Source organism: Ruditapes philippinarum, unplaced genomic scaffold, assembly GCF_026571515.1.
Source record: "Ruditapes philippinarum isolate M1 unplaced genomic scaffold, ASM2657151v2 ctg482_1_1_1_1, whole genome shotgun sequence".
NCBI lineage: Eukaryota > Metazoa > Mollusca > Bivalvia > Venerida > Veneridae > Ruditapes > Ruditapes philippinarum.
In genome coordinates this window covers 258,256-281,101 of record NW_026858977.1, presented here as the reverse complement: position 1 = coordinate 281,101, position 22,846 = coordinate 258,256, and the positions used below count along the sequence as shown (strand labels likewise).

The 22,846-nt window shown below is 32.4% G+C and overlaps 3 protein-coding genes across 4 annotated transcripts; all 3 read left to right on the top strand.

Moving 5' to 3' along the window:
• The first annotated feature begins 2,932 nt into the window (after positions 1 to 2,932).
• Positions 2,933 to 5,682, top strand: LOC132754845 (acanthoscurrin-1-like). The gene is made up of 3 exons (XM_060745571.1): positions 2,933 to 3,075; positions 4,587 to 5,126; positions 5,564 to 5,682. The coding sequence occupies exons 1-2, from the start codon at positions 3,018 to 3,020 to the stop codon at positions 5,111 to 5,113; spliced, it is 585 nt and encodes a 194-aa protein (XP_060601554.1). The 5' UTR covers positions 2,933 to 3,017; the 3' UTR covers positions 5,114 to 5,126; positions 5,564 to 5,682.
• A 6,056-nt stretch (positions 5,683 to 11,738) lies between these two features.
• LOC132754825 (uncharacterized) lies at positions 11,739 to 14,952 on the top strand. 2 transcript variants are annotated; one of them, XM_060745544.1, is made up of 4 exons: positions 11,739 to 11,894; positions 13,333 to 13,866; positions 13,951 to 14,199; positions 14,840 to 14,952. In XM_060745544.1, exons 1-3 carry the CDS (start codon positions 11,843 to 11,845, stop codon positions 14,184 to 14,186), a joined length of 822 nt encoding a protein of 273 aa, XP_060601527.1. In that variant the 5' UTR covers positions 11,739 to 11,842; the 3' UTR covers positions 14,187 to 14,199; positions 14,840 to 14,952. The 2 variants fall into 2 exon arrangements, with proteins under 2 accessions (XP_060601527.1, XP_060601526.1); XM_060745543.1 differs by having other exon boundaries at positions 13,333 to 14,199.
• Positions 14,953 to 20,630: 5,678 nt separating this feature from the next.
• Positions 20,631 to 22,819, top strand: LOC132754844 (uncharacterized). The gene is made up of 3 exons (XM_060745570.1): positions 20,631 to 20,788; positions 21,394 to 22,053; positions 22,715 to 22,819. Exons 1-2 carry the CDS (start codon positions 20,737 to 20,739, stop codon positions 22,038 to 22,040), a joined length of 699 nt encoding a protein of 232 aa, XP_060601553.1. The 5' UTR covers positions 20,631 to 20,736; the 3' UTR covers positions 22,041 to 22,053; positions 22,715 to 22,819.
• Positions 22,820 to 22,846: the final 27 nt, after the last annotated feature.

The following is a 22,846-nucleotide window of genomic DNA, read 5'->3' as shown; positions in this document are numbered from 1 at the left end:
AACAATTTTTGCGCATTTATATGACGACTATGCGACATCTACAATACTTTCACAATAAGTGCTTGGTGTGTTCACAGAGTTTCTACAGCGACTATGGGATTCCTGGGCGTTTTAGATCATGAAAACGCCGATCCTCAGCGATATTTTTTGTACATGTTCAAAATAGTCGCCCTGAGGCAATGATGGGGTCCACATAGCGACTTGAGTAGTTCCATCTCAAACCTACCGCGTTCATGGCGTTTCTACTACGTCCCGGGTCGACCCTGTGAAAGTAGTCAGGTCGCATGCCCCTTGTAACGAGTTAAAATTGAAAAGGCTAGGTACTACTGTATATATCAAATACAAACATTGGGTGATTAAAAGTATAGAACCTGATAAGAAATCCAGGGTTGCCTGAATCTATACTGGTATTATATTGTGGGTAAAAGCTAATTACTTTCAATTTCAACAATGTAAGGGTAAAATAAAGAAAATGAATAATGCAGTTAGTATATGACACGAGTCTATTTAATTCATTATTAAAAAACATGTTCTAAAATGTTATGAATCAAAGAAACTAATAAGCTAATCTTTTTCTAATTTTAGTTTTATTTATTTTATTCCAGAATTAAGGAACTAAGTCCCCTGCAGATTTTAACATCACGGGCCTGGAAAGATATTTTTCGAAATCTTTAAAACATTTGATATAGGTCTTAACCAAAATCTTGTTTGCAAATTTCAAACCATGCACTATCATTTTTTTATTTTGCAAAATGATCAGCATCTAAAAGTAATAACTCAGAATTGCACAAAATATCGAATTTTTAACTCAATTCTAAAAAAACAACAACAAAAAACCGTAAGCATATGCAAGAATGTTTAAATTCAACAATAAATCTTTAGACATTTTTTTTAGTTTTCAGTTAATCACAGATGAATATTGCTTATGTTAACAATAAAAACAAACGCATGTTTGTTTTTTGTTTAGAGAATTGTGATTATTTTGCGTTAATTACCAATTAATATGTTAAATACGTCTTCATTAGGTTTGATTGAAAATGATTAACATTATTCATTTGCACCTTTTATCCTTTTATAACTGCAATTCATTTGTTTATTTAGATTTGTTTTGTTTATTAAATATTCATGAGAAGTTCAATGACATTACAAGAACGTAGCAATTGTAACCATACTGGGAAGATGCCACGATAAACAACATATCTCTTTGCTCTTGATTGTAGACATTAATTCATTAATTTGTGAATTATGCTGACAATTAATATCTATACCACCATTGTAGAATATACTCGTATATATCCTCACTGCTGAATATCTATTTACTCAATGAGGAATATCTATTTACTCAATGAAGAATATCTATATCCTCATTGTGGAATATCTATATCCTCACTGCGAATATCTATATCCTCACTGCGGAATATCTATATCCTCACTGCGAATATCTATATCCTCACTGCTGAATATATATATCCTCACTGCGGAATATCTATATCCTCTTTGTGGAATGTCTATTTCCTCACGGCGAATATCTATATCCTTAGTGTAGAATATCTATATAATCACTGTAAAATATCTTTACCATTAATGTACAATATATAAGGTCTCACTGTAGAAAATCGATATCCTCACTGTGGAATATCTATTTTTTTACTGCGGAATATTTCTATACTCACTGTGGGATATCTATTTCCTTTCTGCTGAATATCTATATCCTCCCTACGGAATATCTTCATCCTTACTGCGAAATATGTTTACTATCTTGACTTGACTTGATGCACTTAAACCAACAACCTACCGTCCTAGACTTCCTGCACTCCTACCACCAGCTTACTAGACTTACTGCAGTTCAGGTACCCATCCTACTAGTATTTTTGTATTCCTACCGTCCATCCTACTAGACTTGCTGCACTCCTACCACCAATCCTGCTAGTTTATCTGTATTCCTACTGTCAATCCTACTAGACTAAATGCACTTCTAACACCCATCCTACTGGCTTTCTGCAAGTCAACCACCTATCCTACTAGATTTGCTGCATTTCTACCACTCATTCTACTAGACTTTCCTCGTTGTATTTCTATCGTCCATCCTACTAGACTTACTGCTCTCCGACTCATCGTACTGAACGTTCTGCACGACAACCACTTATTAAATTGTTGCACTGCTACCGACTATTATACTAGAATTACTGCACTCTAACCACCTTTCCCTCTAGACCTGTTGCACTCTAATCACCTATCATACTAGACGTGCTGCACTTCAACCACATATCCTACTAGACTTGCTGCTCTCTTACCATCTATCCTACCAAACTTGCTGTAAGTCAACCACCTACCCTACTAGTCTTGTTGTAATACTACCATCTACCCTGCTAGACTTTCTGCACTTCTTCCAACTATCCTTCTAGACTTGTTACAATCCTACCACCATTTTACTAGACTTGCTGCACTTCTACCACCTTTCCCACTAGATTTCTTTGTGCGTCAACACCCATTCTACAAGAATTGCTTTTGTTTCTCACTTGTGAATTAACATTTCATATTATCTCTATTCGACATAAAGCCCTTATTGTTTAGAGATATTGCTTGAATGACATATTACTCTTAAATTGCTCCTATCAATATCTGGAAAAAAGTGATCCCTTGGAAGCATTAAAACAGCAAAATTACATGAAAATTGCAGACTCGGTTTGAGTGAGTCTGTACATGAGGGATAAAGAAAAAGTGCAACATCCCCAAATAACAAAACATCCCTATCAAAACATGTTTTATTCTATCAAAGAAGAAAATAGTCTGAATGACCAAGGTCGTTTTTCTTCTAAAAACTTCGTAAAGTGAAGTACAGCAATTGTTTAATTATCTGCAATAAAAATGATGCATATAGTCATTAGCAAATTAAAGATTTTTATAGATATAAATGTTGTTTTAATGCACATTTTATGTTCTTAGTTTAGTATAAAAGTTGGCTATACTGTAACAAGAACGAGTTGAAGCGAGCCAATTTCGTTGGTGACGCCAGGATGAAGGTGTTGTTAGCCGTACTCTTAATCCTTGTGGTGGCAGCAGTCACAACAGAAGGTACGTTTATTCATAGACTTCTAATCAATGTTAATCTGTATGCAGAAGTTTCATTTGTTTATATATAACTGTTTCTACTAATTTTTGTCACATTTATGTACCGCTTTGGCGACTCCGTGTAAACAGTATTTAGCGTCAACAAAACGCGCTAGATGTTAGGGTTACACTACATGGGCGACGCGTTTCTACTGTTAAGATTTGGGATAAATATATTATATTCGCGATGTTTCAATTCTGATTTTATCGAACGAGTTGAATAAAAAAAAATTGCGAGCCTCAGATTCAATGTCCTCTATTAATTTGTCAGTGTTTATCTGTTAATTAACATTAATCTGTACATGTATATATTTGGACAAGTACACAGGTGGACACACAATATTGGATGAGCAGCTGTGTCCAAGTCTCAATAAATCCCGCATTGTTTTAGTATAATTTCGTATCACCTTTTAATTATGTACCCAAATTATATTAAGTTCATTCGACTTTTTATTGTTAGATTTGACGTTGCAGTTAGAGCGCCAAATATGTGAATATATTTAGTCATTTGGTAAAATTTAAAAGCAATGATTGGATGTTGATAATTGATAAAGAGTAAAATGCTTTATTTGTCAATATTTATCTGTTTGTATTTAGCTTTATTGGTTAATATTAAAGAACTGCAAGAGATTAAACAACCCCAATAACAATAAGTTCTTCAACCAATATTAAGCCAAACTGTAAAATATGTTCCGAACCATAGAGTTGTCAACCAGACGAAACTTTGCATCTAATAAGATTCTTCATATTGGAACCATATCACCAAAGTTTTAATTAAAATATCATTAAACAGAATTGTCTGAGTCAAAAATCAAGGTATGCAAAGTCGCTTTAGTATCAATATATGTTGAAACATGCTAAATGAAATAATGTGATTAAATGTTTAAAATATACCACTTTTGCGACACGTAAAACAATTAAATGTTTAAAATGTTTCGCTTTTGCGACGCCGTATTGCGATCAAATGTTTAAAATCTGTACGCGTTCTTTAGTCTTCAGTTCAGTACAATTTTCTTGAAAATTAATCACGAGTATGCAAAAATAGCACCAGTTTCTCTGAGTATCTGAACTGTGCATGTTTACGAAAATTATAAGACATATTTTCTGCTCTCATACATTTCTTATGGGAATATATCGTTTTATTTTGATTTGTCATTTTAGTCTAAAACACATTTTTACGCACTTAATTTACCTTGAAACCTAATGTCATTTTACCAAATATTCTTTTTTAATTGTCTTTTTACACATTAAAAATATAGATATGAAAAATCCGCTTCAATTATTTACACTACAATATCTTTGTTTGTTGTGTTTCAAAAGTGCATTTAATCAGGCTTACAATCATTGCTAGTAAAGAAAGTGTGTGCAGGAATTATTAAAACACACTGCATACATGTATGTACAATAATTTTTTCACAAATGTTTCAAAGTCTCTTTCATTTTATATTATAAACTAACTACAATTTTCATTATAGGCCGTCGGAAAAAGCACCATCACAAGAAACATCCATGGGGTCCTTGGCGTTATGGGGGTCGATTTGGCGGATATGGAGGCTACATGAGTGGATATGGTTACGGGGGATATGACGGTGGATATGGCAACGGCTTTGGTGGTGGATATGATGGTGATGGGGGATATGGGGGTATTGGCGGCGGATACGGTGGATATGGAGGTTTTAGCGGCGGATATGGCGGTTTTGGCGGCGGATATGGAGGTTTTGGCGGCGGATATGGCGGATATGGAGGTTTTGGCGGCGGATATGGAGGTTTTGGCGGTGGTGGTGGGGGATACGGAGGTGTTAGCGGTGGTTCCGGTGGATATGGAGGTATTGGCGGCGGACACGGGGGCTGGACCGGCGGTTTTCACTGGCGATATGACAGGTGTAAATGTATGAGGAAATGCCCGAAAAACAAGTTTTACATAGGAAAGTGTAAGCTTTGCAAGAGATGTAAACTTGTGATTTGTTGCACATGGAGACGCCGTAAATGGGGTAGCGGATGAGTTCAGTGATTAAGGAAGTCAGTATTAGAATTATTACAAAAACTGAACGGCAGTGACAAAATAATATTAGCAACCACTCATAAAAACTGTACGCTATTTGTTATTTAGTGTAGAATTCCTCTTCGTGAAATACTTTCATTATCTAAGTTTAACTTTTCTACTGTTTTGTTATATCGTTTTCACAGACAGTTGTATTTAAAAGAACAACTTCCAGTTAGGTTGATTCTTTTGATTTTTTATTCATTCATATGAAAAAATAATCAACTCATTCTAAACGCATCAAGTTTTAAAAAAAGTAAAAACATGACAACCAAAAATTAGATATTATTTGTTTTATAATATCACATATATTGTTTAGGTAATGACAAATGATATTGTATCGAATTTATTTATTTGTATTTGTTATTTTTCATTTTACATAACACTTTTGTTACGTATGTTTATTTACAGACTGCCATATCATCTTCATAGACCAGAACGACACCGGACAAAGAGATTGCCTGATATTTGTAAATAGATTTATATTGAAGCTATCAATATTAACAATATTAAAGCTTACTCAACTGCAATCCTTTATAGTTAATTTAGTCCCATTTTTAAGATTCTCCTTTTCTTTTTCTTTTTTTCCGCCCGCAAACAACCAGATATGTTTTTCGGTATATTGTTTGAGTTCATATATTTTACATGTTTTGATTAAGCCGGTGCTAGAGGGCATGGACGATAGCATGTATCCATAAACAGACATAATGAATAAAAACATCAAACGCAAAACAACATGAATGTCTGAAGAAATGCTTGACCTCATTAAAGAAAAATTCACGTTTGTTGTCTGAACGAAGTTATAATATGTACCGACTTAAATAAAATAATAAAATAGAATGAGGTGATTTGGGGTCACGAAGCCTATCACAATCATTTTGAAAAGGATAAATATATTTAGAAGAAAAAATGCAAAATTCATTATGGTGTTTACTTACATGTAGGTATAAGGTAAAATGCTCTCACTTAGAACAATTGATTTTATAGGTATGAAGTTAAATTTAAAGCCTCCAAGAATACGAGTTTCAAGGTTTGAAAGATTAACTTTATCTAGTAACTGTTCAAAATTTACTACAATCCGGCGGCCTATAAACAAAAATTTCTAAGAATGGTTTAGAATTTTTATATTTTATCTGAATACAGATAGATTCAATATCCATGTGTTCAATATCAGCAAAACGCTTAAAAGGTACTTTATTTAAGATATAGGTGTTGGTGTTGGTAGTTTTCACTCCGGATCACGACAGTAAGCCACATTTAATTTATCAGAGCACAGTTCAGCCACCGCATTATTCCTTATCAGGCTGTCAAGCAGTTTACCAGAACTAATTGTCTTCACTTTCTTAAGAAACTGAAGTCTTCTGTACATGCCAGAGCAGAGGTACAGTGCAAATGACCGTAGACAATCGCCCGATTCACAGTCCAACGCTCTACCTATTTAGCTTACCGGACGGCTTTAAGATATAGGCTTATATTCCATCGCAATTTTTCCTTTTCTGTCTATCATTTCACTACTAAAATTACTTATGTTAAGATAACTATCATTTACTTCTTCGGACAGAAACGTTTCATATAAACCCAAAATGTCTGTGCATTTATTTTGCCCTAAATGGTAACGTAACTGGTCATGATAATTAAGAAAATGTCTAATATTTAAATTGGTTATGTTAAGCTCCCTTGTATTGAATAAATATAATTTCTTTTTATCATAATCATCATCACCACCACCATCATCATCATCAGCATCATCATTCTTAACCATATCATCTCTTCGTGATCATCATGATCATGATATTATCATCATCGTTATAACCATTATCATCATCATCGTTTTGATAATTATAATCATCATTATTCCCATCTTCATTTATATCATCATTTTTCTTTGGCATATCGTTTTAATCATTATAATCATCAACATCATCATCATCAACATCATAATCAGTAACATTGTTATGTTTATATGACTGTATTTTTGGAATATGAACTTTCATTAATACTAAAATACTCTTTGACGTACATCAATGGGATACCTTTATTATCACCATTATCATCATTATGTTCTAAATCGAAGTTAGATTCAAACAATGAAACAGAATATGACACTAATATAATATTTCCCTGCTTCTATCACACAAATCTAGCAAATATTTGAATTTGTTTTTACCTTGAATGTTAAAGCAGCGATCGTCTGAATGTCCTATTGGGCGTTCACCAATACACTTCGTGTTTCAGTGTGGTTAGCAATATTGTTTAGTAAATCTTATTTCTTCATCATGTTTGTTTAGATAAAATTGTCTGTTTCTTGTCCATAATATCTCGACCCCCTGACTTCTTCATTAGCATGATTCAATTATTTTACGATGAATATACGTCGATTTATTGCTGCCACAAGGGTCTTGGAGCCATATTTGCTGAAATGTATCAATCTCTAGCAAAATTGTGCTTCACTATGCTACCATCACCGTACATGAACGATGAACAAGTTTCAATAAGTTAAGCACTTGTTTTTATACAAATGTCCCGCTCAATTTTGTTGTATGATGTGTCGCAGCGAAGCAGAGATGCATTTTACACTGCGGGTGAGTTCTAAAAGCGTCCTATATGTCGTGTCAGAGCGTATTCCTGAACAGACAGTCATTTCATTCGACAAAAATAATGACGCGTTTGTATTGTATCATATCTAGCTTGTTGACTTTACATTCGATATTTGTCTACACATTTATCGATCAACCTTATCATCTGAACCTTTAGGTTGTATTCCTTTAAAGATCGAGTCACTGTTTAGAAGTGTTCTGTCCCTATTAGAAAGAATGTCTTTTCTTTATGCTTGCATTTGCTTGATCGTAACAGGAACTCTCGAGGTAAATAATACAGAAGATGATTCGTAACTTTTCTCATTGATCCTTTTTAATGTATCAATTATCCCATTAAAACGCCTTTGAAAGCTATCCTGCGCTTTTTGTATTTCTGATTTTATATAGCAGTTTGCTTCTTTACCATTTCTTCAAAAGTTTGATCAGTAAATGAATGGTGTACCGATAAGTGCTTTTCAAAACGACGATTTCGTCGCTCATTTGTGAAAACTTGTTTTTGGAAAATACCATATGACTTGAGAGTTGTTGTTTTATTTCTGAAATATCCTCAACATCAACTTTAGAACTCAATTTATGAAATAATTTCCAAACATCCACGAATATGTTAAATATGTACAGCAAATATTTATATACATTATAATAAATACATTCATTTGTTATTTAATAAACCTAGGGTTAAGGTTAAATTTCTAATTACCTCCCTTTCTTAACATGAAATGTTAAGTACGGATATATCTTTACAAATCATGCTTGCTTTATACAATACTGATAAAACATCATTTGAGTATCAGCTTTATGATATACGAGCTAAAACCATAAAAAAATGCGTTACAGGGTCTTTAATACTTATCACACATTTTAAAATGGAACTTTTGAACTTACAGAGTTTGCGCCATGTATTGCTATGAATGATTATTGGTGTAAAAAATATTAGAAAAGGCATCGTCTTTATCAAATAATAAAAACATAATATATTTCTTCATACGTGCAGTAAAACTCAGTATTGTTCTAATCAATGTTTAAAAACCTTATAATGTCCTTGACATAAAATACATATCATTCGCGGTATTAATCACTGACACTTTGACTAATAAAGCTTTTTATGACCTTTGAAGTGGGCTTTTGTAGATTATTATCATGCCTTAAATTGTAAATTTTTATAAGATATGTTTTCTTCTTTTAAAAAAATTAGTGTCCAACTTTATTTGTCATCCAATGGAAACGCAGTATTTCTTCAAAATTATGTGGGTTATTTTTCATAGAAGAATAAAAGTCCATACTATATCAAATCTGTTCATAGTCGCCTTCTATTTTTCTTAGTGTTCAGCTTTATTTGTCATACTATGAAAACGCTGTATTTCTTAAAAATCGGGTGTGTTAATTTTCATAGAATAACAAAAGTCGATACTACATCCGTATTCATCCGTAGCTGTTCTACAGAAATTACAAACATTCTTCTGACGCTATCGCTCCCGTCGAAGTTTCTAATTTCTGTAGAACAGCACGGATGAAAACTAACACTAACATATACATAATGTATAGTTAAATGCAGTTATGTAATAAAACCATTTTTGATTGATTGGATCAATAATTACAAAACACTTGAACGATAAACTATTCATTATTTGTAATTAAACACAAGAACAGTGGAGCTATATTTCCATTCTTACATGCTAATAGAAAGAGAATTGATAAACTATAATATATTGAACTACATAGAGCTGAGAAATAATCTTACTTAATGACGCACTTTGTTTCTTGACGTCACAGTTGACGCCTTTGATGTGTCAGCTGTTCCCTCGCTGTCTAAGAGCGTGTGAGAATTCTTAAAAACTCTCTAATCTTGTCACAGTAATTTTTAGTACCATACTTTTGCATTAAAGTCATCACCAGAGGATGTCCTTTACTTTAATATCTACATTGCTTGACATCGTTCATTTGTGTTGGCCTTGCTATTTCATTATCAGTAATCTGATGTACAAAGATATAAGCAAGTGATTTTCATCATATGGTAGGGTAGATCAATTTAATCAAATTGCTTGTTAAAATTTAAATAAACTTCTGCAGTGTATGTTAATATATTATGAAATTGTATTGTAGTGAATGTTCTATCTTAGATAGATGCGAAATAAATTAGGATGAAATTTATTTATTCTTTCAATGTCATGGATAATTAAAGTTGAAGGAATACAAAAAAGATATTCACGATTGAAATTTTGTTTGATCATTTATTCTGATACTTTTTCTTTTGCAAACAGGTCCAATCAAATTGAGTCTATATGTCATTTAATCTGCATTGCCTTGTTTGGCGACCTTAAGTATTTTGAATGTGACTACTTTTTATTATCTTGTCAACTGATCCTGTTAAAGCAACTGAATTGAAAATAACTAGTAAATATGCTAATCTGATTGGTACAATTTGATTGGTCAGTCATCCTCATGCTTTAATATTACTTTTAATCATAAAATATTAAGCTCGTCATATGACTAACACCTTTGCGCCCTTGTGCATTTCAGAAAAGACAAAATAGTACTTGACTTCAGCGATAGGAAAAAACTACTCCTAACTTTCATATTAGATGATCATTTTTAAAGGACAACAACAGACAAATACCATTACGTAAAGAATAGATAACTTTTGGATAATTTCATGAATTCTACACTTCTAATCGTGTTCGTAACAACAAAGAATAAAATCAAGTATATTACAATTTATTCATTTAATTATATATATATATATGTATTTCATAAATTGCTATATCAAAAAAAAATATTTAATTGAACGAACAATATAATGTTTTTTCTTATTTATAGTTTACCTAAATGTTGATTTTTAGTAAGGTATCAATCATTCACTTATTTATTTTCATTTTGAATTTTTTTTTTCATTACAAAAAAAGAGAAAGGTATAAAAAAGTATTGTAAGATTTTAATGATCACATTTACTACATTTTAATCATGCCTGTTCTGTATATTTCATAAGTTGTGTAGCATGGAAAAATTGTATTTGTCGTTACATATGTTCCAAGGTTTTTCCCCAAATTTAATGTTTTTTTATTTTTAAAAGCCTTGAGTTAAAAAGGGTTTAAAGTTTTAAAAAAAAGGGAAAGTTTTTAAAGGGATTATTTGTATCAAATTTCTAAAATGAAATATCGGGTTTAGTTTTAAATTTTTCCCCGGTTGGTAAAAAGGCTACCGGGCAAATTTAAAACTTTTCAAATTTCCAAACCTGGCTTTCCCAAAGCAGTAAAGAGAAAAGACTAACTTGCTAAATGAAACAACGGCTTGCCCCTGACGAGTTTGAACAAACAGGTTATAAAACTAAAGCGTTATCACCTCGGTCACATGATGTCGTCATTTCAAATATAATTATTATGTCTAACCCAATGTATATAAAGAATAATAGTTTAAGATATAGAGGATATTTTTGAATGAGTGTAAGTTCAATTACACAAATTTATTGCCACGAGTTGAATAAAATTATTATTAATGCGAGCCTCTGGCGAGCCATAATATTATTTTATTCAACCGAGTGCCAATAAAATTCAAGTAATGAACTTACACGAATTTAATATTCTCTATTTATCACCATACCAAAAAATAAAGAACCGTTTTAATGGTGCAAATAAGAGTCATATTTCAATTTGACGCGCCCTATTAGGTATAAACGCTAACATTTAGCGCGTCTTTACACTATGTTTGTATAACGCTAATGACGTCACGTCAAAATATATGCACGGCCGTGCAATACCATATTTACGGAGTCGCAAAATCGGCACGGGTGTGTGATAAATTGAAAAATAAAACAATAAACTTTTAAGATTTATTTCATCAAATCAAATAATGTTTCCTATGATTGTTTAATATATCACAGTTACATTCACAATTTAAAAAAACGTGTAAAATAACGCTCGTTAATAAACTGCATGAATGCATTTCCCTGAAAAATGAGTGATTGTTATAGTAAGTAAAGGACAAAAGTTTTACGTTATGTCTAGCACCTTTTTTGCAAGAACGTTTTGTAATATAAAGCGTTAATTTCTTAAGCTCAAACCAGTGGCTTGCTGAGTTGAGTGCAGAACAGACCACAAAGATGAAGTTTGCCGTCTTTCTTTGCATCCTAGCTCTGCTGGTCCTAGTAGAAGGTAAGTAATATTCTTCTTCATTATTCCTTTATTCTTAACAACGTCTCTTTTAAACAGTTCCGCCTTAGCTTCATAATTTCATTGATTTATTTTCTAAACAAAATTTGGTTCATTGCTTTTTCTGAACAAAGTTTCATATATTGGTTTTCCTATACAACGCTTGGGGTTCTAAATATTTTAAGATAACGCTCTTTATATACAATGAATACCTTTATAGAAGACGTTGAATAATTCTATTATTGTTGACAAAGTTTAATATCTTGGTTATTCTACACGTTTGGGATACTAGCTGGCAAGGTTTTCATACAATGGTGTTTTATAGACAATGTTTATTGCATTTTTCCCTCGCAAACAAGTAATTATTTGCTATTTTGCGGATAAAGCTTCACATCTAATTCTTAACACATTTTTTTTGTTTTTGATAATTTCCCCATGCCCGTTTTAAAATTTGTTTATTATTGGCCCAAAATTTTTAAATCCCATAACTTCAGTATTTGCATTTCTAACATTTTTAGATATCTTGAAAAATTTCAAAGTATATGGCATTGTACTAAAAACTTTTTTTCCCTACAAAAAATTTCCTTACCCTTTAAAAATTTAGAATAATAACATAAAGAAAAGGGTTTTTAAAGAAAATTCAAAGTTATTCCACAGCAAATTTTAGGCCTTTAAAATCTTTTAATAATGTTTTTATTTATGAAGAAATTTTAAAGGGAAAAAATTGATTTTAAACAAAATTTATATAATAATTTTATATCTCCTGTTGCCGGTTTAATCTTTGTTTTAATATATAGCAATAATAAACAAGTTGATTATATCTATTTATTTAAATCTTTATACACATAGGAAATTCAAGATTATTTTCTATAAATACAGGATATATTTTCATCGAGTGCTATAGCAACGAATGAAATATGATTTTCGTACAAAAAGGTGAAAAATAAACCTGTATTTATAGAAAAAAACTTGAATTGTCTGTTTATTATATATATATTTGTATTTTTGTTGACATCACAATTTAAAAGGCGTGTTGTGCATTGGCTAAAGTTAGAAGTATAATATTAAAATCATACATTGTTCTACAGACATCTGAGGGTATACACCAATAAATAAAATAAAATTTAGTAAAAAATTTAGTAATTAAGTGTGGTGAACTGAACTATAGTAAATCAATAAATTGTTGCATAGAAAAACAAATCAAATTTAACAAAACAAGAATTACATCATAATAGCTTAAAGTGACATGAAAATAGGTTTGATTTTAACGTCTAGAGTCGAGATGACGATAAATAGTTGACATCCCCCTGCAAAACTAATCGATGTATGATATATGTTATAATTTCGAAACAACAACATGTTTATCAAAAAATTAATTTGTTTGATTTTCAACCTAATATTTGTAACTATTATGCAGTCTGTATTTTGAATAACTTTTCAGGGCGCCGTAAAAAACATCACCCTAAAAAATTCCCATGGTTTGCAGGACGCCGACCTGGCTTCTACCGTTTTGGATTTCACAGGGGGTTTCCACGCCATGGATTTCCAGGCGGATTCCCAGGCCATGGATTTCCAGGCGGATTCCCAGGTGGTGGTGGTGGCATGTATTCTTACAATCCGTTTTTTAGCGGCATGTCAGGCGGTGGAGTTGCGGGCGCTGCTGCGTTTGCGGCCGGTGGTGGAGTTGCAGGCGCCGCTGCATTTGCGGGCGGCAGGAGATATACAGGCGGTGATATGTTCTATAGTGGGGGTGATGGATTAGGAGGCGGCGGTGACGATGGGTATTATTCTGGATTTGGTGATGGTGGATTCGGCGATGGTGGATTCGGCGATGGTGGATACTCCGGTGGTTTAGATGGTGGATACTCCGGTGGTTTAATTGGCGGAGTTGGTGGTATGATTGGCGGTGTTGGTGGTATAAGTGGCGGTGCTGGTGGTATGATTGGCGGTCCTGGTGGTATGATTGGCGGTCCCGGTGGTATGATTGGCGGTGCTGGTGGTATGATTGGCGGTGCTGGTGGTATGATTGGCGGTGCTGGTGGTATGATTGGCGGTGGAGGTGGTATGATTGGCGGTCCTGGTGGTATGATTGGTGGTCCTGGTGGATTTGGAGGCCGAAGTTACATGGGTGGAAGGTCAGGTTTCACACATTGGCAGTTCAACAGGTGCAAATGTCAAAGGAAATGCCCAAAGAATAAGAGATACATCGGAAAATGTAAACTTTGCAAAGGATGCAAGTTAGTTATATGCTGCAAGTATACTAGACCCAAATGGGGTGGTCGTTACACCGGATAAGGAAACTGACAAGGCAAGTCTACCTTTATTTTTACTCTTCATTTATGAAAAAAATATCCATTCGCAACTTTACCTGAAAATCAGAAATTATGTGAAGGGTATAACATGAAAGATATTTGATTAAAATCCCGTCTGAAAATCTCATCCTTAATTCTATTTAACAATTTTGTAAATGCATATTTTAAACAATTCTTTGTGTTGATTTTTGGACTTTTCAGACTGTTTCGACTGCTTCATTTCATGATTAAACTTTAGTAAATCAAACGATATAAAATATATTTTATAAACTGACTAATTATCACAAAATTTTATGGAAATTTCTGTCACCCATTTTCAAGAGAAGTATTGATAATGAACAAGATAATGTAAAGTTGTAAGAAAATATAAGTATCTGGATACGGTTGAGCTTTATCTAAAAATAGCAAAAGAAATATTAGAGTAATATTAAATTATTACATGTATTATAATTATTATTATTATTATTATTATTATTACATTTCTGAATCAAGCAAAGGGGATATCATTGTGTTCATCAGACAGGTTTTTTTAAGTCGTGCGTGTGTGTGCGCGCGCATGCGTTTGTGAATGTGTGTGAGTGCGTTTGCGTTGTGTGCTTATCTTCTCCAAAAATCATTTTTGCTTTATCTTTGCAGATGATATTCCAAAACAAAGAATGAGAAGACATCAAACCGACACGGAAATCAACTATGACCTTTTCATGTAAATAAATGCAAACTAATAAAAGCTTAACACTCTGCAAACTAAATATTCGTCTTATAGTTTATTTAACATCTGTAGTTTATCTTACCCCGTTCTGATTTTCTAATTTCAAAAGTTTCATTATATCTGTCGTATCGTAAATCCTAGAGCGACACATGGTACTAAGAGTGGAATGATGAGATTTCTGAAGTTGTTTTGAACGTTGATGATATTGAACATAACAACTTGCAAGTAAAAATCACACTAACGGTTTCATTTTTATTTGATTTTTGCTTTTCTCAATCTTGCGTATCTCAATTTAGAAGGGTGTATTTGCGTATCTAAATTTAGAAGGGTGTATTTACTAAGTTCTCTAAACCCAATTTAAAACATTGATTAAAATGGTAGATGAATGGATATATAAAACTTTTAAGACACACCGTGTTCACATTTTAATGTGAAATTTAGACATTTTTAATCGTTTTCTCCAAACATTACATAAATGTTTTTAACACAGTGAATATCTTCTTTTCTGATAAAAGCACTGTAAGGAAGAACTTGTACAGCAACTAAGTTTAACAATACGATTTGTAAATCATTTATGGTCAAAATATCTAATGAAACAAACATAAACACCCCCAAATTTGTCAGTCAAGGACAAATATTTGATTGAAAATTTAAATAGAGTGGAAAGACAACTAAAGCTACAACTAAAATATCACCTTGACCCACCCCCACACAGAAAATAAATAAATAAAAATAAATGAATAAGATTAAAAGTAAATAAAACAACATAAAACAAATACAGATAAAGTATAAAGGTTTTAAAAGACTTTCATAAGAAGAATTTCATCACGTTTATTTTGTATTTAATTTGGCTGCTGTATACACAAGATACGTGTATTGTATACGTTTTATATAAAATATGTTCTGTTCCCAAAAATCACTGTTTTTTCACCAGTAATTATTATGTTGGATAACTGCTTACAAAGGCATTTTCTTGAAAATCTAAACACTTTTATTTATGATAGATAAAATATATAAATTGAAAAATCAAACTTAACCATTTATAATTACAATTAAATAAAAACGCACAAACTCTCAAACTAAATGCACATTTTATATTGTACTGCCAAGAGTTAACATTTGACAAACCTTCAACCTCTAGTTATGACTTTAACCAGACTCTATTTTAAACAATAAAGAATTTTTAAAGGATAATAAAGCCCTAACATTGCTCTTGTTTCCAATTCTCAAAAGGTTTATTTATAATGTACTACAATCGGCTGTTCTCTCTCAAACGCTAAATTATTGCACAACAAGCAAATATCACACCAAAGGGGGTGACACGATGCGGTAACATACTCTAACAACTTTTTATTATGACCAAATGACATCTGACCAATTAAAATTAAAAAGCTGCTGATAAATATCATTTTATAGCAGAAATTTCTTCAAATCTAACGTCTGGTATCTGTCTCATATGTCACGTGACTATCGGTAAAATTTTAGGCACTCAGTGGGGGATGGAACGCATTTAACGTGCGTACTGCTATCGGGGTAATTTAACTGTTTCACTTTGGATCTTATTATTATTATCATCATCATCATCATCACCATCATCATCATCATCATTATAATATTATTATAACATCAGTGTCACTCTGTCTGTGTATCCGTGTAACTATGAAATTCCGTTAAAATATAAATTAAAATAACGAAAAACTGAACTCCTGGCTTTTAAAGTCCGTGGTACGATGGACTGAAAAAGAAATTTGCCGATCAATGATTGACATCATTTAATAACAATATAAGGTATTACTCGATCAATATGAGCTGATCTTCTTGACTTCTATTATCCTGAATTTTAATCTATGCACGGCATACATAGATTCAGTTTCTTCTTGGACTTACAATAAATTGTGTTCGATTTATTGTTGATAAATATATTCAAAGCGTTCACTGAAAATACATTTTCATATTTTTTATTGATTATATTGATTCTTCATAAAGAATTAATCGACCGAAGGCTATTGTACAATATCTTATAAATTTGTGAGAGACACCTGACCACCAGTCATATAGTCGTTCACATAAAAATGTTGTCTGTTTCTTTTGACATGGTTAGAAAACGAGATTAAATGCAAACCAAGCTCTTGAATCCGCACTTATGACCAAAACTCAATGTAATGTCTCTCAGATTACGGGATAGATAAATTATTATTTCACACATTATAGATATTTTAGCAGCTACATTGTTTTAACCATCCCAATGGTCGCTATGCTAAATTATTTATGTTACATCTTGGCCGACATTTTCTTAATTTATAAAAAGGCTAATTAAATGATAGATGATACGATGTTGAACTATTCATAAAAGATGTACAGTATTTGTATGACACATGTATTACGAGTAGTATCGACTAATAACAAATAACCGGTAATACACGGTTATATGGGACTACCGATTTTCCTCACTGATGCCTCAACAGGGGGTGGAGCGTTATCGATAATTGACAGGTTATGCGCGTAGCAGATAAAAATGGTAAAGGTATTATTTAAAAACGTTTAAAAACATAGTTTCTGGACTAACTGCTTCCAAAATTAAATCACGAATGTATTCAGAAAAGGTTAATAAATTTACTCAGCAAAAAATCTCATATTAGGCATTTTTAGTGATAATTGACTAAGTTGTCACTTTGTGTGACACCGTGTATGTGTGTTGACATTGCTATTACATAATCTAATGTACTAAGCTACAACAAAGAGATTTGCATCATATGGAGGGGTTATTTAATTTAACGAATTGGCTTGTAACATTTCAATGTAGATTCTGCAGTTTATATTAATGTATCATGTCATTGATTTCTGTTGATAAAGTACATGCCTGGTAAATTTAGCTTTATCAGTCACCCTCAGCTAAGAGAATGGAATACTTTTACTTCTTACTAGTCAGAAAATAATAAACTTATAAACTTTTAATCGGATAGAGTTTTTGAATATTAAAAGTATTTATGACAATTGACTAAAATATATGGCACTATTTCTTATAGATATTACTTTTAGCTAGGGGCGTCCATGACCTAGTGGTTAAAGTCGTTGACTTCAAACCACTTGCCCCTTATCACCGAGGGTTCGAATCCCCGACAGGGACTTTGAATTATTTCATGCTAGGAAGCTATCCAGCTAGCTTACGGAACGTCTGTGGTTCTACTCAGGTACCCGTTCGGGAAGGAAGGACACCTGAGGTCTTCATCCACCAGTAAAGCGGGAACGTCACCATATGACATATACTGTGTCGGTGTGACGTAAAACCCAATAAAACAAACAAAACAAAACAAAACCTTAAGCTGATATTATAAATTTTATCAATTTCGGCACGGCAAAAATGAAGACCTCGGCAGGGCCTCGCCCTTCTTTTTTCCTTAGCCTTTCCTGATAAATTTTGTAATATCAGATTCTTGCATGGTATTCTCTATATAATTGTTATATTGTAAATAATGTAAAATAAATCAGAATGAAATAATATTGAAAAGGATTTATCAATTATTCCAATGTCATGGATAATTTAAGTTATAAGAATTCAAATAAAAAGGACATTCACGATTGAAATTTTGTTTAATCATTTATTTCCATACTTTATTGTATGGAGGATTGAATACTGCTTAACCCGGTGCTAGGGGCGCGAGAGATATTGCTAGTCCATTACCACACCTAAACAGACACAAGTTTACCGAGTCTGCAGTTTAAACTTTTAAACTTTGCTTGCATGGATCGCTTTATTCAGATTTCTTCCTCATTTATTAATTTCCAATGCATTTTCCCGTCAAGGTCCAATCAAACCGAGTCTGCAATTCTTATGTTATTTTGTTGTGATTAATGCTTCCGAGGGATTACTTTGTTTCCAGAATTTTGTACTTCAACACGTCCTTGTTTCTACATTGCCTTGTTTGGCGACCTACAGGATTTCGATTATAAATCATCAAATTAGTTATATTAATAAAATTATTTCATTAAAAAAGATTTAAATTGAACGAACAAAATAATGTTTTATTATTCATAGTTAAGCTAAATGTTGATATATATTAAGGTATCAATCATTCAATTATTTATTTTCATTTTATATTTTTCATTACAAAAAAGAGTATTGTAAGATTTTAATAGTTACAATGATTTATTACTTCTCAACCATATCTTTTTTGTGTATTTTATCAGTTCTGAAGAAATTTTCTTGTCGTAAAATATGATTTCTTTCGTTTAAAGAACGAATTAGAAGGTAATTATTTTCCCATAAGGTAAAGTTGTCACCGTGAGGATATTTAGTAAAGCGTGACAGTAGTGCACGATATTTTTGTGCAGTATTTCGGTCAGTGTAAGTTCATTTGTTATATTTTTTTCAAAAATTGAAAGTAAATGATTATGAATAAAGTATATTTCTTTCATTGATAGATTGTGAACAGATATGCATTTGTAAATTTGTAAAATGGCGTCAAAGTGTTTTCTTTAAAGGTGAAGACAAATATTATTATGTGATATAAAATATGATGAATATTGTAAGCCTTGTTGTACCACCAGTTACCCATGTGCTTCAGTTTCATATTACAATGGGGGACATTAGTGAATAACCTCCCCTGAGTACTCTCTATAAATAGATAGGTCCTAAGCAATTGGATTACTCGGACTTTATCGCCTATTTCTTTGTAGCAAACTGAATTAATAAGGGCTAATTATTATCATTTGTAATATTCAGATTAAATATTGCGATAAGATGTAGAATCTGTTGACATAAATGAAGCATTTTTTTCTTATTGTTTACATATTTGTTGATGCATGTGGAAATAATTTATTAAAACATATCAACCTGTCTTACATAAAACTCAACGATAAAAGCAAAGGATTCCAAATATTTGGACCTACTTACATTTTGGTTAACCTCGGTTTTTATCAAGGGAAGATAATCCACTATTGTCCCTCATTTGATATTGCAAGTTAGATTGAGTTGTGTTTTATTCATTTAAAGCAGCTGATCTCCATAAGCTAACAAAATAAAAACTACCGTTTTACAAACATTTTAAAATATATCTTTAAAAACATTATATAGTTGAAAGAAATCGAAGAAACACTTAAAAAATTCATACATAACGGGAAATACCTTTTTTTAATATATTACGTTATAAGTTTTTCATCCGTTTTTTTTTTCTATTTCCCCACGTTTTTGTAAAAGGGGAACAATATCAGGGACCTGTGGCCCGGGGAACACACGGAATCGGGGATGGGGAAACAAAAAACTTTTTTATTTTTAAATTTTTGGGATATTCAAAACCCGAACCTTTTAAATTTCAGAAAGCACAAAAAATTTGAATTATTTTTATGCTTTGCCTCTAACGAAATTTGGGAACAAACCCACGTTATAAAAACTGAAAGCGTTATTACCTCGGGTCCACGGTTGGACGTCGCCAAACGTCAAATATAATTATTGTGCTTAACCATTAAAGATAGACCAATGTATATAAAGAACAATATTTTAAGATTCCAAAAAAATAAAACGTAAAACTTTCAAGATTTATTTGATGTGAACAAATATTTTTGTTTATTTATTTTTGTTTGTTGTTTTGTTTAATGTATCACAAAATACATTCACCATTTGTAAAAAACGTGTAAAATTTCGCTCTTTATTAAAATGCATGAATGCGTTTCCCAAAAATATGATTAATTGTTTTACCATATAAAGGAACAAAAGTTTTGCATTATGTCTATCAACTTTTTGCAAGAACATTTTGCAATATAAAGCGATTATATTATAAGTTCAAGCCAGTGGCTTGCTAAGCAAAGTGCAGAACAGACCATAAAGATGAAGTTTGCCGTCTTTCTTTGCGTCCTAGCTTTGCTGGTCATTGCAGAAGGTAGGATTTTTCTTTCAAATTCTATTGAACCTTTTCTTTATTGTTAACAATACATCATTTTATTTATTTCAGAATTGAATACCACTCAAGCCGGTGCCAGTTGGCGTGAGGGATGTTGTACTTATTCATTATCTCTCATGTACATACTCAATCAAACCGAGTCTGCAATGTTCAAGAAATTTTGTTGTGATTAATGCTTCCGATGGATCACTTTGTTTTTAGATTTTTTTCGCTTTGAAATTTCAATATTAGCAATATCTGATTTTTCTAACGTTCATTTTTTTTCTAACAAAGTTTCATATGTTGGTTTTTCCATACAACGCTTCATTTATTTGACGTTCTAGATAACGTTTCCTGTATGCAATCTTGTTTTTAACAGACGACGATTTATAGTTAAGTTAAGTTATATGTTGTGAACTGCACTAGTAAATTAATTAATTGATGCAAAGGAAGCACGACTCCTTACGTGAAATGTTAAATTTGTTTGGTTTAGTTTATACTTATCTCTAGAGTCGATCTGACGCTAAATACTTGAAACCCCCTTCAAAAGCAATCACTCTATAAAATATGTAATTCTTTCGTAAAAAAATGTGTAAATATTTCAGGGCGCCGGAAAAAACATCACCATAAAAAATTCCCATGGTTTGCGGGATATCGTCCGGGCTACTACCGTTTTGGTTATAACAGGGGACTCCTAAGCAATGGATATCTAGGAGGTGGAGGTGGTGGCGGTGGCATTTACTCCTACGATCCCTATATCGGCGATATAGCAGGCGGTGGTGGACTTGCTGGTAGCGCTGGACTTGCAGGTGGTATTGGATTTTCAGGCGGCGATGGATTTGCTGGCGGCATTGGACTTTCAGGCGGCAATGGTTTTACGGGCGGCTTTGGATATTCAGGCGGCGCTGGACTTTCAGGTGGTGGTATGTCCTATAGTGGAGGAGATGATGGATTTGGAGGCGTTGATGGTGGTTACTCTGGATATTCCTTTGGTGGAGACATTGGTGGAATAGGTAGTGGTTTAGCTGGTGGAGCCGCCGGAGGTTTGATTGGTGGAGCCGGTGGTATTGGAGGTCGTAGTTACATGGGTAGAAGGACATTCACACATTGGCAGTACAACAGGTGCAAATGTCAGAAGAAATGTCCATGGAATAAGAGATACATCGGAAGATGTAACCTTTGCAAAAAATGCAAAAGACTTGTAATGTGTTGCATGTTTGCAAGACCCAAATGGGGTTCATGGAATGGATAAATATACTGACTAGGTAAGTCTACCTTTATTTATTTCTCTTTTATTTGTAAATTAATGTTCCATCTGCACCGTGACCTTTAAATTAGATATTAAGTCTAAGTAATAACATTAAGAGATATTCGATTAAAACAGCCTTCTGCTGCTTGTATTACATTTATTGTCCTAATTTGTTTAACAATTATGTACATTTTTGGACGTTTCATTGTGCTGAATTCACTGTTTTCATGATTTAACTTTCGTCATTCGAATCGTAAAAAATATGTATTTAAAATTGAAATAATGATCACAGCATTTTTTTACAGCTTTTTAATGTATCTTTACAACAAACCATATTTATTTGTAAATTTTATCAAAGTGCATTAAAAGACTATCAATTGATAGGTCCCCATTCTAACCTTTTTATTTGAATAACAATAGATTTAAGATTTTAACATTAATATGTGCTCTTTTTTAAACAAATATATTTAGGTGAAATTTTTATTGCATCCACTTATCTGATTATTAGAATAAGACAGGTCAGGGATCTATGTATCTACACAAGACTTTGTTTATTGATTTGGAAACATAATTATCTGGATAAAGTTGAATGTATCTAGACTCTACATTTAAGAAAAAAATATTAAAGTAAAGTGTTTCTTTTTGAAAAGCCATGTTTGCATTCTTTATCTTTGCAGTTGATATTCCACAACAAAGAATACGAAAACCCGACATGGAAACCCGACTTGAACTTGACATGTAAATAATTGCAAAACAATAAAAGCTTTACATTGCAAGTTAAATACGTCTTAAGGTTTTATATCATTCGT

What these genes read in the sequence shown, in the direction of transcription:
- LOC132754845 (XM_060745571.1), top strand. Translation starts at nt 3,018, where the DNA reads ATGAAGGTGTTGTTAGCCGTACTCTTAATCCTTGTGGTGGCAGCAGTC. An exon ending in GGCAGCAGTCACAACAGAAG is followed by an intron (nt 3,076 to 4,586) that starts GTACGTTTATTC and finishes TTTTCATTATAG; the next exon opens with GCCGTCGGAAAAAGCACCAT.
- LOC132754825 (XM_060745543.1), top strand. Translation starts at nt 11,843, where the DNA reads ATGAAGTTTGCCGTCTTTCTTTGCATCCTAGCTCTGCTGGTCCTAGTA. An exon ending in TCTGCTGGTCCTAGTAGAAG is followed by an intron (nt 11,895 to 13,332) that starts GTAAGTAATATT and finishes ATAACTTTTCAG; the next exon opens with GGCGCCGTAAAAAACATCAC.
- LOC132754844 (XM_060745570.1), top strand. Translation starts at nt 20,737, where the DNA reads ATGAAGTTTGCCGTCTTTCTTTGCGTCCTAGCTTTGCTGGTCATTGCA. An exon ending in TTTGCTGGTCATTGCAGAAG is followed by an intron (nt 20,789 to 21,393) that starts GTAGGATTTTTC and finishes TAAATATTTCAG; the next exon opens with GGCGCCGGAAAAAACATCAC.